At 44.6% G+C, this 12,532-nt stretch overlaps 1 protein-coding gene across 1 annotated transcript in view; it reads left to right on the top strand.

Annotated features, from left to right (window-relative positions):
• Positions 1 to 12,532, top strand: part of kndc1 (kinase non-catalytic C-lobe domain containing 1) — a gene marked incomplete at its 5' end in the record, with an annotated part of 31,556 nt that overhangs the window by 9,298 nt on the left and 9,726 nt on the right. Inside the window, 14 exons of the mRNA XM_080017038.1 lie at positions 1,157 to 1,303; positions 2,950 to 3,067; positions 3,157 to 3,929; positions 4,344 to 4,458; positions 4,793 to 4,864; positions 5,179 to 5,240; positions 5,330 to 5,488; positions 5,818 to 5,895; positions 6,198 to 6,294; positions 6,478 to 6,655; positions 7,152 to 7,840; positions 8,444 to 8,582; positions 10,566 to 10,719; positions 11,566 to 11,790. Of these exons, the coding sequence (XP_079873164.1) occupies positions 1,157 to 1,303; positions 2,950 to 3,067; positions 3,157 to 3,929; positions 4,344 to 4,458; positions 4,793 to 4,864; positions 5,179 to 5,240; positions 5,330 to 5,488; positions 5,818 to 5,895; positions 6,198 to 6,294; positions 6,478 to 6,655; positions 7,152 to 7,840; positions 8,444 to 8,582; positions 10,566 to 10,719; positions 11,566 to 11,790 (3,006 nt within the window). The remainder of the gene's footprint in view (positions 1 to 1,156; positions 1,304 to 2,949; positions 3,068 to 3,156; positions 3,930 to 4,343; positions 4,459 to 4,792; positions 4,865 to 5,178; positions 5,241 to 5,329; positions 5,489 to 5,817; positions 5,896 to 6,197; positions 6,295 to 6,477; positions 6,656 to 7,151; positions 7,841 to 8,443; positions 8,583 to 10,565; positions 10,720 to 11,565; positions 11,791 to 12,532) is intronic.

Below are 12,532 nucleotides of genomic sequence, written 5' to 3'. Positions count from 1 at the left end.
TTGGTTTCCCACACCGGGCCCCGCCTCGCGCATGTGCTCGCCGCATAAGTACGGCCCTCGTCCCACTTCAATTGTGCGGAGTCCCGAGGTGGACTCAAAGGCACCTGGGGCAAATCCTCCCATGGCCGAAAGGCCAGCCATAATGTCTGGTCGACGTACGCAAAGCAAAACAAAAGCCCCGTCATGACTGTGCCCAGATGTTATAGCCCAAAGTGGTGTCCCTGCACTGCCATCGGCGTAGCCGGCTTCTTTCCCTCTTTCCTTCGCGTCCGTGCTCAGAGAATGATAAAGAACCAATTTGAGAGTTGCTGTGCCTAAGGCTTGTCCCAATGGGGCGGCAGATTTCGGTACCGAGATTAGCCAGTGGATTAGATAAGGAGTTGAGGCTGAAGGATAGTTGGTAATTTGTTGGACGAGCCTGTGGGAAGGGAGCACTTTAAGTCTTGATGGATGTTGGGTGGAGGGGGTCGGCGGGCCGGGGTGGTATCAGGAGGGCTCAGCCAAGGCCTGGTCAGATGAAGCTTCAATGATACCATGAATTATCCTCTAAACTCAGCCAACAGCCAGGTACTTTTAGCGCAGGTAAAAATAAATGAGACGATCATACAATAGAAGTATGAAGCCTAATGGGGTTTTTTATGTTCAAGAAATAATAGTGGCATTGATAATAAACCCAGGGCAATCAATTCTAACGGCCAAAAGCAAATTCAAATAAATATATTAAGAAAGGAAACAATAATAAAATGGCGATGTGGGTTTAAAAAAAGCATCTGTTGCACTGGTCATTGAGCTCTTACTGCCGCCGTAAATACCATGCTGTGCAAAACAAGAAAAGGCGTTCGTTTCGCCGCTTCAGCCGTTCGTGACCAAGGCCGCTCGTTGCAGATCAGACGTATTGATTATCTGTTGATTTTGTATTTTTCATCAGGGAAGGTAGATGCAGGTTTGCGATGTAAGGATTTCCCATTTGTATCCAAACGATTTCATATTTTTGGGTTGGTGTAATTTTTCCACGCATGGCTGATGCATTGCATTTTCTATCTATCTATCTATCTATCTATCTATCTATCTATCTATCTATCTATCTATCTATCTGTCTGTCTGTCTGTCTGTCTGTCTGTCTGTATGCTTTTTTTCCTTCTTTCTCCTTCTCCAGGGACACGTGTACTCGCTGGGCTCCACACTCTCCGCTGCTCTGGACTTTGTCATCGAGCCGGAGCTGCAGGCTGAGCTGGGGGAGGAAGCTCGCCGGCTGCTGGACCAGATGCAGGAGGAGAATCCCGGGGACAGACCCCTCCTACAGGTACTATACAGCAGGGGTCCCCAATTGATCTTTCCTCATCAAATCAAAAGTGTTTCAATATGAGCCCCCCTTATTTAAAAGAATAGGAAATAAATTCATTTATTTCTGTCTCAATTGGTTCTATTTCTGTGGAAGAAGGAGAAGGGTTTTTAGGGCATGCAATACATCATAACATACAGTCATGAATATTTGAACCAACATTCGTGTGGCTTTTTGAGCCATTATTTGACTATCAGGAAACATCGCCCCTCGTAACCTCCCACCTATTTCTAGTGATCCCTTGCGGGGGTCTAGCACCCCAGCTTGGGAATCACTGCTAGACAGCATCATTCATCCCATCATCATCATCATCATCATCATGGAAAAGGTACTCAAAACGGTTTAATTGCGAGTTGTGACAACAATGACATCCAACACAATCAGTGGGGGCAGAGTATAGAGCGTCATACAGGAATTAATGTAATGAGTTTCATTTGAATTAATTCAATAGTTAATCTGTGTTTAATGAACTTACTCACTTGTCCATTTAATTCAGTTTGGAGAAGCAGTGTTGTTACCTCAGAATATTAAAATAATTTGTTGCTTTCCTAAATTGAGCCAACAAAAAATTGTGACACTGCCTAGTTGCCCAGTGAGTAGGGCAGTTTTCCTCGCAGCCCCAGAGCTGTTTGGGATTTGCATGTTCTCCCCGGGCACCAACCTCCAAATGGGGCCGACGTCCACTTACCCTCTTCCGAAGAGGAGCAAAACAGGCTAATTGGAGATGCTTGATTACCCCTCGTTAGGTGTGAATTGTGTGGGCGTGTGCGACCCACAATGTTCCCCTGCACCCTGACCAGAAGCCATCTCAGAAAATGGATGGATGGATGGATGGATGGATGGATGGATGGATGGGTGGATGTTCCCAGTTGTTACTGTTTAGTGACACCTAGTGGAAAAGTCCTGTTAGTGCCCCACCCAAACACACAAGAGACACTGTAGTGTTGGTGTGCCTTGGACCACACATGTGACATAAAGTAATCACATCAAGATCGCTGACATCGTGTTGCAATGTTTTTCCATGCATATCCACTGTCTGCGTTGTATTGGTGGCGTTTACAAAATGATGGGTACTTGAGAAGGAAAACACGTCATATTGTATTGATTGTGTGAGCTTATTATTTTCAGAAGGTAATGACAGCAATGATCAAATGAAAGAGAAACCTTCATTAAACCATGCAGTAGTTTGGACCTACCACCTATGGTAATTATTTATCAATTCAGTTCTTAACAGCACAATTATATACAAGCAGACATAGTCGCAATTTCTAACCTGCAATGAACTGATTTTTTTTTTCTCGTTGTAGTTAGCAGGTTCTCTAATTGTGCATGATCTGCTTTTTTTTTTTTTTTTTTTCTAATTATGCTGAACATCAGAGAATTTCCTTCATCAAAGTTTCACTTATTAGCATTCTATTTTACTCTCCCAAATATTTATATTCTTTTGTGGTGACTTGTTATCTTATAGTGGAAATTAAGTAGAGGAAGATCTGTCCACATGTGTAATATGTAATTCATACTGCATCATCCATCAAGAAAAAAAAATATTTTTTTCAAATAATCATTATCGTTATTATTTTGGCCCTATTATTTTAATATTTTCACAGGACATCCTCGCTCTAGTGGAGGCAAAACTTTCCCACACTTCCTCCGCTGCTGTGTGCCGTAAACTCTCCTCCATTGGCCGGCGGGTGCTATCCATAGAGTCCGTGTCAACCTTTCAAGGTCGGTGTCTTGTAATTTGTTTTAACGCATGTCACCGTTGGGCGCTGATCTCCCGTGGTTCTGAATGTTCTCCGCGTGCGCCTTCCCAGATGGACCGGGCGACTCCTGGGAGGCGAGGTGGCAGCATCCCAAGACCAGGTGTCCGTTCAGCCGACCCGGCTCGGTGGACAGCAGCCACGATCCGGGCGCAACGGACACCGTCGCCGCCGCTGCCAACGGCCTCTCCAGGTGGCAGGGCTGTGGCGCCTGGGACCCCTCCGTCCTGTTGGCAGAGTGCATGGATGGAAACGATGGGGACGCCGTGGAGGTTCTGATGGAGGGGTTTGACAGCTGGTCCCAGAACAGCTCCCCCGTGCGCAGGCGGGCCCAGCAGCAGAGGTCGGGCAGGGTGAGGGGGGTCCTGAACCGCTCCTGCTCCGTCCCGGACTCCAACAACCCTCCTTCCGTTTCCCCGACGCCGCACGGGGACATCAGCGTGCCCGTGTCCGACCTCTCGGAGATCGGGGCGGAGGAGCAACACCTGGGCAGCGGGTCCCCGTGGACCCGCAGGCTGAGGAGGCTCGAGCGGGGTCTGTCCTGCGAGTCCTGTCCGATCGCTGACCGACGCCTGAACTCGATGGCGAGCGGACGGGCGTCGCCGGCGAATGAGGGCGGGGCCGAGACTCCGTGCGGTTTGACAAGGACCCAAGCGGGCGGGAGCGAAGGTGAAGACCCCGACGGCACCCGAGACTCCCCGCCCTCCTGCGACGACCCCGAACTGACCTCCGACGGCGACCGGGGCTCGTTGAACCACAGCCTCTGCAGTCTCAACAACCACATGACCAAGAGCATGCTGTGCCTGAACGAGGAGACTCAGGACGAGGTTCGTAGGAGCGCCAGCGCCTTCACGCGGTCGCTGCCAGCAGTCAGCCGATGATGCTGAGCCATGCTTCCATGATGCTGAGCTGCATCATCTGTCGCCGCACGTGTTCCAGACACATTGCTCTGAGCTCTTCTTTGACGGTGTTCGGGCGTGTTCCGAGTCAGATAAATAGACATAGAGCGATAGAGTACATGTTCTGCATCATTTGTTCAATAGATTGATAGACTAATAACTCCTTCCAAAGAAGAACTTGACACTGGACTATGTAATAAGGCAGCATATACTGTAGGTTTTGATACAAATAAGGAATGTGGTGCGCATTCCTTATTTTAATGAATTTGATTTATTTTTGTTTGTTCATTTTTTTGGGGTTTCTTTTTCGTTTGTTTGTTTGTTGTTGTTTTTTTCATCCAGTGGATCTCTCTGAGAGAGTTACTGACTCGGTGTGGACGGAGGCTGGCGGTTAATGAGCTGTGGGCTTTGTGCCACACCTGCCTCTCCACACTCCAGACCTACATAGACTTCCCAGGTGAATCCACTCTGTGCTTTGCTATATCTCCCACCCCACGCATGCATATTCCATGCAACAAAAAAAAAAAAAAAGTATCGTATCGTTTTCACCTTTTTATGTTTTATTTTAATTGTGTTTAGTTTTATTAAGTTACATTAAGTTACTTGTTTGCCTTTATTTAACCAGACTGGTCATTTAAAAGACACTTCTTTTCAAAGAGGATAGCTAGATAAATTGTGTTGTTTTTGGGAAGAAGAGTTGGGAAATCAATTTCAAAACAAAATAGTCACGCTACGCTGTGGCTGCACGGCTAGTGAGTGGACTTAATTGATCTTCTTCTCTTTTAATTCAGCATATTTATGCCTGGACACGGTGTATGTGGGTTGCGAAGGAGAAGTGCTTTTCTTAAAGCCCAAAAACATAGGTAAGATATACTCTTGCTTTTTGCATTGTCATTCGACCCGGACCTTGTTAAAATATTGGTTCCCGCCATTTTTTAGGGTTTTATTGACGCTTTTAAATCAAATGTGATATTACTGTCATTCAATATACACTAAGGCATGAGTGACTATAATATAATGTTATTATAAGATGATTCATAATTGTTTTTTGAATGAGACACAATATTCCTTCTCCTTTATCTCTATGGTTGCCATATAAGCTCAAAAAGCTTCGAGGCAGCAGTGTGGCTGAGAGGCATTGTAGACATCAATAATTTACCTAAATTGTTATTTGTAGGCTCCTGTGATGCGTTTTACCTCGCCCCCGAATATCAAGAGCACGGAATCGTGACCGAGAAGGTTTGTCTGTTTCAGCCGAATGTCATTTTGGCATTTTCTTTAAAGTGAAAGTCCCAAATAATGGAGTGACGTCGACCGTGCGTTGTCAGGCCTGTGTGTACAGCGTGGCTGCTATTCTCTGGGCGGCGGCCAAGTTCAGCCTGTCGGCCGATCAGAAGCTGGCGATGCCTCGCAAGCTGAAGAGGCTGCTGCTGGAGATGGCCAAGAGGACGCCGATCGAGAGGCCCTCCATTGTCATGGCTAAAAAAGTAAGTCCAACATGTTTCAATATATATATTTTGTGTCTTTGTTTGTATTTCAATCAATCAAAGGGTTGGCTTAACCTTGGTTCCCTCGTTACAATATGATATAATACGTATATAGTTCAATAAATATCCTCAGACTTAATAAAGACTTTAATAAAGATACTAAGATATCACACCTCTAGTTTTTGTGCCGTTGTCATGTTATTACAGAGAGGTGCAGCTTTTAAACATTAATATATATTCCAGGGGGATGTGGATTAGTCTGATTCAATTTCAAAATGGAGGACTGATGTTTGTAGTATTTTTGATCCTTTTACGTGTAACCTTTCTAGTGCTGTCGTGACTTTTTATCACGTCAAGGGACGGACGCTGAAACTGCTTGGACCAAGCTCATCGACAGAGTTCACCAGGTAAACCGCTGCATTTTTTTTTTAGATAAGCACACTTTAAGTTAAATATTATTATTATTATTATTATTATTATTATTATTATTATTGTTATTATTATTATATCCCTTTTCCTATACTTTGAGTCATACATTCTTTTCCACTTTTTAAGAAGCTGCTTTCCTTGAATAAATACACTTCTTATGTTTTCCAGAAAAGTACAACATTTTCTCTCGCTGCACTGATATTGTCCAGTCCTTTTTGGTTTAAAACAGCGACCTCTATCTATCGAACTGATGAATGACGGACAGTGCTTTCCTTGGCAGACGCTCTCTGATTCAGCAGACAGGGAGATCTACAGTGCACCGGCTGTTGATCCAACTTATCCAACACCCGCTGAGGACTCAACTCACAGCAACAGTGGTACGATCAAGAACCTTTACCATTGAGGACCCTCATGCAACACTCAGAAATACTAGAAACAATAAGGAACCGCAGTGGGGCCCCACTATTATTTAACACTGGTTTCAACTGTAAACCGGTGTGTGTTGCATGAGACAATATCATGGATATTGTAACTCGCTATGTTGTAACTATGCGTCGTAGGCTTTGTGCCCATGGCCTCTGAGAGCCGACTGGCTCCTGTGCATGGCCCTGTCCCCCACAGCTATCCAACCTGGGAAGAACACGGACTCCCAGAGGCCTTCACCTCCAGAGCCACACACTTCACCCCCATCATCCTGACCCAGGAGGAGACCCCAAAGCCTGGTGCCACCATCGACAGGTTGGGCTGTCTATTTATTGTTACATGAGGATTATTTTTCTTTAAAAAATTTTTTATTAATTATTGTTAATGTTTAGGTTTATTGCGTACTGCCAAATATTTCTTCTTTCTTGTTTATTTTGAGCCATATATTATTGTTTATTGTAATTGTTTAGGTTGACTGTGAATTGGTCATTGTATTGAATGTATTTTTTTGATGTTTCTAAGGTTTATTGTATATTGTTTATTTTTAGGCTTATTTTATGGTTCATTGTTCATTTTTAGGTTTATTGTATATTGCCCATTTTCTGTCTATCCATCTATCTATCTATCTATCTATCTATCTATCTATCTATCTATCTATCTATCTATCTATCTATCTATCTATCTATGTCTGTCTGTCTGTCTATCTGTCTGTCCCAGCATGAAAAACAAAAAATTGTGAAAAATGCATATAATGTATACAATGATGTGCTTATGTGGTTGGCATCACGGTGTGATATGTCTGTTGCACCAGGACTGTGCATGAGTTTACAAGAAGCAACGGCAGCCAGCGCACTCAGGAAAAAGACCTCGATTGCAATTCATACTGTGACGATCCATCGCTTAGACGCACTGTGACACAAAGGGCTGCGATCTTTAGCGCAGGTGCAGATTCCAGCGAAGGCACCCCGTTGGACCCGCTCCCCTCTCGCCCTAACGTGTCCCGGCACGGACCGACCGTCTCGCCCCCTCGGACTTCATCCGCTCATCTCAGTGATTACACTGTTTTCGATAAGTACCTCCTGTGTCGGGACCCCGTGGCGGGGCACCTGACCCTCGTGCCTGTCCGCGTCACGGCTCCAGAATCTGTCGCTGGATGGCGGCTGGATCTTCCCCCGAACCCAAACCGTATCCAGGAACAAGACGTACACCCGGACGCCAACGAGGATCTCCCAATCAAGTTCACGGCCGTGTTTTCGAATCTGGAACGTCAGGAAAGTGGCCCGTCTCCAGCGGGTCCCAGAGGACGCCCCCTCACTCACAACACACGCTCAGAGTCCGCTGCGCTCGGACCCCCGCACGTCAAATCGGCACCCCTGCCCCAGATGTCACCTGACCTGTCTCCCGCCATCCACCCTGCGCTGCAGGAGGTGATCGACCTGCTCAAAGGAGAGTTTGACGACGGTTGCAGCTTGAAGAGCGGCCAGGAGGACCCGGCCATGGGTATGTACCTTTTGGAGAACTGGTCACTTTTGTTTTGACTTTGTTTCTTTGTTTCATTGGAATGTTTTCTGCAGCTCTGTCAAACACAGACAATGTCCAGGTACACCACAGTGAACTTTTTTTATTATTTGTGCGTAAAAACATCGATTGTCCTGTAAGTGAAATCCCTGAATTTAAAGTGTCACTATCTTATCTCATCTCATCTCATCTCATCTCATCTCATCTCATATTATCTTGTGAAATATCAGTAAAGACTTTCAAGCCTTGAACTCCTTGTACGTGTCAAGTTATTTGGCAATAAAGATGATTCTGATTCTGATCTTTCTCTGCTGTCATCAACAATAATACTCCAGCATCCCTTAGTTTTTGCTGCCATTATATTGTAACATAAGATAAGAATGGATAAGATCAGATGAGAAAAGACTTAATATAACTGTTATTTCAATAACACTGCCCTGGCCCACTGACCTTATAATTATGCTTTACATATTGACATTTATTGGCATATAAACATAGTTGCTTGTTATAAACGCAAACACAAACCAGGGGCACACTCTCTTAAATCAAGAGATAAAGATCCATTCTTTGTTTCCTTGTTTGGAGGGGAGTACATCTTCTCGCTGAAGGACCTTCAGTACCAGCCCTTCTCTAGTCTTGTCAAGAAGAAGTTTGGGGATCTCTACTGGGAAGAAGACTTGGTGGCTGCGCTGCACGGCCTGGTCAACTACAGCCCATTCCCACTGTGAGTAATAATCATAATAATTACCTTCATTTGCATTTTCATGAGTGCACCACCCCAGGTTCTGCCTCTTCTGTTTTTCATCGACTTAAGAGCAATCGATACGATCGGATGGCGAAATCAATTTTTACAATTCTGCCTCGGTAAAGATTCATCTACTTTCCATTTCGCGAAATTGTGGTTATCGAGTTATGCTTAGCGAGTCGCTTTGTCTTGCCGGCCCGGGTTCCGCCCAGGGGTCATTAAAGACGTTCCAGGCGGTCCCCCAGAAAAATGATTAATAGTTCAACTTCACCATTCTCTATAAGACGTTAGTACTGTTAGAGAACGGACAATAATGACTGTTTTGATCCTAGTTTCATCTTTCTAACTGTAGTTTACATGTGAAATAATACCCAACAATAAAAATATTCCCAGATTGAGGTCGCAGAGGGTCATATTGAGGGTCCTTTATGTGAAAAAAGTTGAGAATCACTGAAATAGAGGGCGATACTGTACGAACTTTAACAAAAGGAGAGAGGAAATTTAACAAATGTCTGCAAAGTTGTTGAAATAAACTAAGATTTTTAAAGATCCCACACCCGTTTCACAACCCTCAGCACCAAATAATTTTTTTTCCACTGAATTCATTATTGTGAAAGTATCTTAACCTATGAACATGGAAAGAATGTTTGTGTTCTGGTTGAAAGTGTGTTTGTTATGCCAGTAGAATTCATTTCAACTCCGAGTTTCTATCTGCAAATCAAGCCGCGACGCCATGCGCCGCCTGTTTTGAATAGTCACATGTCCCCATTTACCAATGCTTCTGTTTAGAAACCGCATTTAGTCTCGTGTGTGCCCTTCACGTCGGGCCTCATCCTCTCACTTACACCCATGCTCGCATATGAATATGCGCACCATTATAAACCGGCATTCATGGACAAGATATCTCATTCCATCTTAAGTAAGACCGGTCCTGTGGTGACAGCCCGCAAGATGTCTTTTGTGACATTTGTGGCTGAGGGAATTGGTTGACAGTGCCAGAGACACATTGCTTGTTGCTGATATGGAAGTAACCCAGGAAGCGAGCGGGGAGGGAGAGCACTTAGGGGCGTATTTGTGTACCGGGGCGTCGACAGTGTGTGGAGGGACACATTCATCGGCATCACGGTGTGGGAGAGAGGGGCAGCCGCCTTATTCCGCTGACAGACCGGGGCTCCGTGCCAAACCCCTTTCTGGAGGAGTTGGTTTTTTTTCCGCCCCCTACTTCAGTCGCACTACAGAACATAAGGAGGTCAGTGGTTTAAAAAAAAAAAAAAAAAGGAGGTCGGGCGTCTTTTTATGGGGAGAGCCTCGAATGCAACTCTGATACGGACACAAGAAAATCGTCCCTCGTGCAGCTGCTTGGAGCCCGGCGCTGAAGGATGTGAGGATGTTTTGCTCAGTTCATACCTGCTCTGCTGTCCCACAACGCTGAGATCTACCTCAAAGAAAAAGGAGTTGTGGCTGGACTCGTTGGTTTGGGAGATGTTTTGAAGCCTTGGCTTTCTTGCTGTGCTTGATAGGTATAATAATAATAATAATAATAATAATAATAATAATAATAATAATAATAATAATAATAATAATAATAATAATTAATAACAACAACAATAATAATAATAATAATAATAATAATAATAATAATAATAATAATAATAATAATAATAATAATAATAATAATAATAATAATATTACACACATTGAACAATTAACAACAAGTGTTTTGTTTTGCCAGTGTGTTTTATGTGTTTTCACTGTTATTTTATTGCATGTTTATGTAAAAAACAACAGCAAGTTAAAAATGTATGCCAGGGCATCATTTCTCATGAGGAGTCTATGCTGTGTCTATATGAGACATATGTGTCTATAAAACAACAGCAAGTTAAAAATGTATGCCAGGGCATCATTTCTCATGAGGAGTCTATGCTGTGTCTATATGAGTGTGTGTGTGCGTGCCCCATGCAGGGGCTCTAATGAGCAGCCACCTTTGACGGCTCTGAAAGGGGCACCCGGCATCTCACCCGTGAGAGTGGCCGTCTGGAGGGTGAGGAGCGAGGGGAGCCGGCGGCACCTGCGCGGCTGTCTGGACCTGAATGGAAACATTCACATCGCCAATCCGGTTTCAAGAGACACACCGGAAAGAAGCGGCGCCCAGCCCAGCCTTGAAGAAACCCCAGCTTCAAACAGGAATTTGGAAGGAGGATCAGAGGACAATCTTAATCTTATATGTCGAGGTAAGAGATCAACTCGGATTAAACGTATTGATCAGAGTTGTACAGCGCGGATAACTTGAAAATGTGGGTTATAGAGATATGTAGTGATGATGTTATGACACTTAGCTACTTGTTTGCCACTGGATTTGGGTTGTTTAGACCAGACCCGGCTGTTGGATGCAGTTGTTAAGATTGCAGCACATTCAGCAAAGTCCAAGGCACGCTGTGAGCCTGCAAAGATCCCCCCTCATTTCTGCAGGGTTTTCGTGGCAACTGCAATAGACTTTGTGGTCAATGATACACTGACACAAAAGGACATACACACACACACACACACACACACACACACAAACACACACACAAACACAAACTTTCATATGGACACAGACTCTTAATGAGAAATGATGCCCTGGCATTAATTTTTAACTTGCTGATGTTTTTTTTCTGATAAGTTAAACAAAAAAACTTTCATCTAATTAAATTGCTCAGCTTTGGGGAAGTGCAACCCTTCTCTTTCTACCGTAACCTCCCTCACTCCTCATCTCTCTCGGGAACATGTTAGATGCATGTCAGATTTGACCCCTCTCCCTTCTCTCTGTTTTCCTGATCCAGACGCGGACTCTGCTGGTGAAGTTATGGCAACAGGAGTGACAGAGGGGGCAGACCATTCCATGGGGGGCAGCGATGAAAGCCCCTCTGATGTCGATTCTCCGTGGGGGAGAGGGGCGGCGGGGAGCCGCCGCCATGAGCAGATGAGCCCCGGCTGCTCAGAGGACATGGACGACAGCGAATCCGTGGACTCTGGGCGCCGCCTCTCCCCCGGCTCCAAAGCGGAGGAGCCCGACCTCGGATCCGGCGGCAGCCCCGCCTGGGCCATGGCTTTCTACGGGGAAGAGCGTTTCAGCACGGAGGTGGTCAGCTACGCCCTCACTCTGGGTCAGCACATGATGTCGCCGCGTCTGGATGCGAAAACCCAGGTGGGTAATCTTAAACCTGGGCAAAGCTAAACACAGCGCTGCCTCTCTCTGGCTCTGTGTTCGAGAACAGCTGCTGTTGGACCTGGCAACACATAGTTAGAAATTTAATTCAGCAGAACAACAATATGTAGTATTTTCGTTATATATGGATCAGTAAATTTATTTAAGTTTATATTACAATAGACAGTAAAAAAATAAAAACAGAATTATTATCCAATATTTTGATATTTGGTCAATACTGTTTGACTGACAGCCACTTAAATCAGAAACATTATCACATGCCCTATTGTAGCAATGTATTATGTATTCAAACGTTGATATTCCAATGACTGTTGATATTCCATATAAATATTGCTATACATGTTTATTTAAATCATTTATTTATGAAGATATGGAGCCAAGCAGCTTGTTTTTAGTCAGCACTTCCAGCACATGTTTTGTTGTTGATTTGCATAGGGGGAAATTGTCATTCCATACAAATCCCCTCCTCGTCTTTCTTTTGCTCTACCCATCTAGGTAGTGGGGTTTATCACAGCCATTAAAAAGTAGAACAGTGTCACACTTGAAACTGAATGGGTGAATAGGTAGGAAACACGTGTATGTGTTTGTGTGTGTGTGTGTGTGTGTGTGTGTGTGTGTGTGTGTGTGTGTGTGTGTGTGTGTGTGTGTGTGTGTGTGGTGGGGGAGGGGGGTGTGGAGGTAATTGCTGCATTATTTTCTTCAAACTGGATTTGAATATTAA

This window comes from Zeus faber, assembly GCF_960531495.2.
Source record: "Zeus faber genome assembly, chromosome: 16".
In the NCBI taxonomy this organism is placed as follows: Eukaryota; Metazoa; Chordata; class Actinopteri; order Zeiformes; family Zeidae; genus Zeus; species Zeus faber.
Note: the sequence above shows the minus strand (reverse complement) of the source record. Positions and strands in the feature narration are given on the sequence as shown.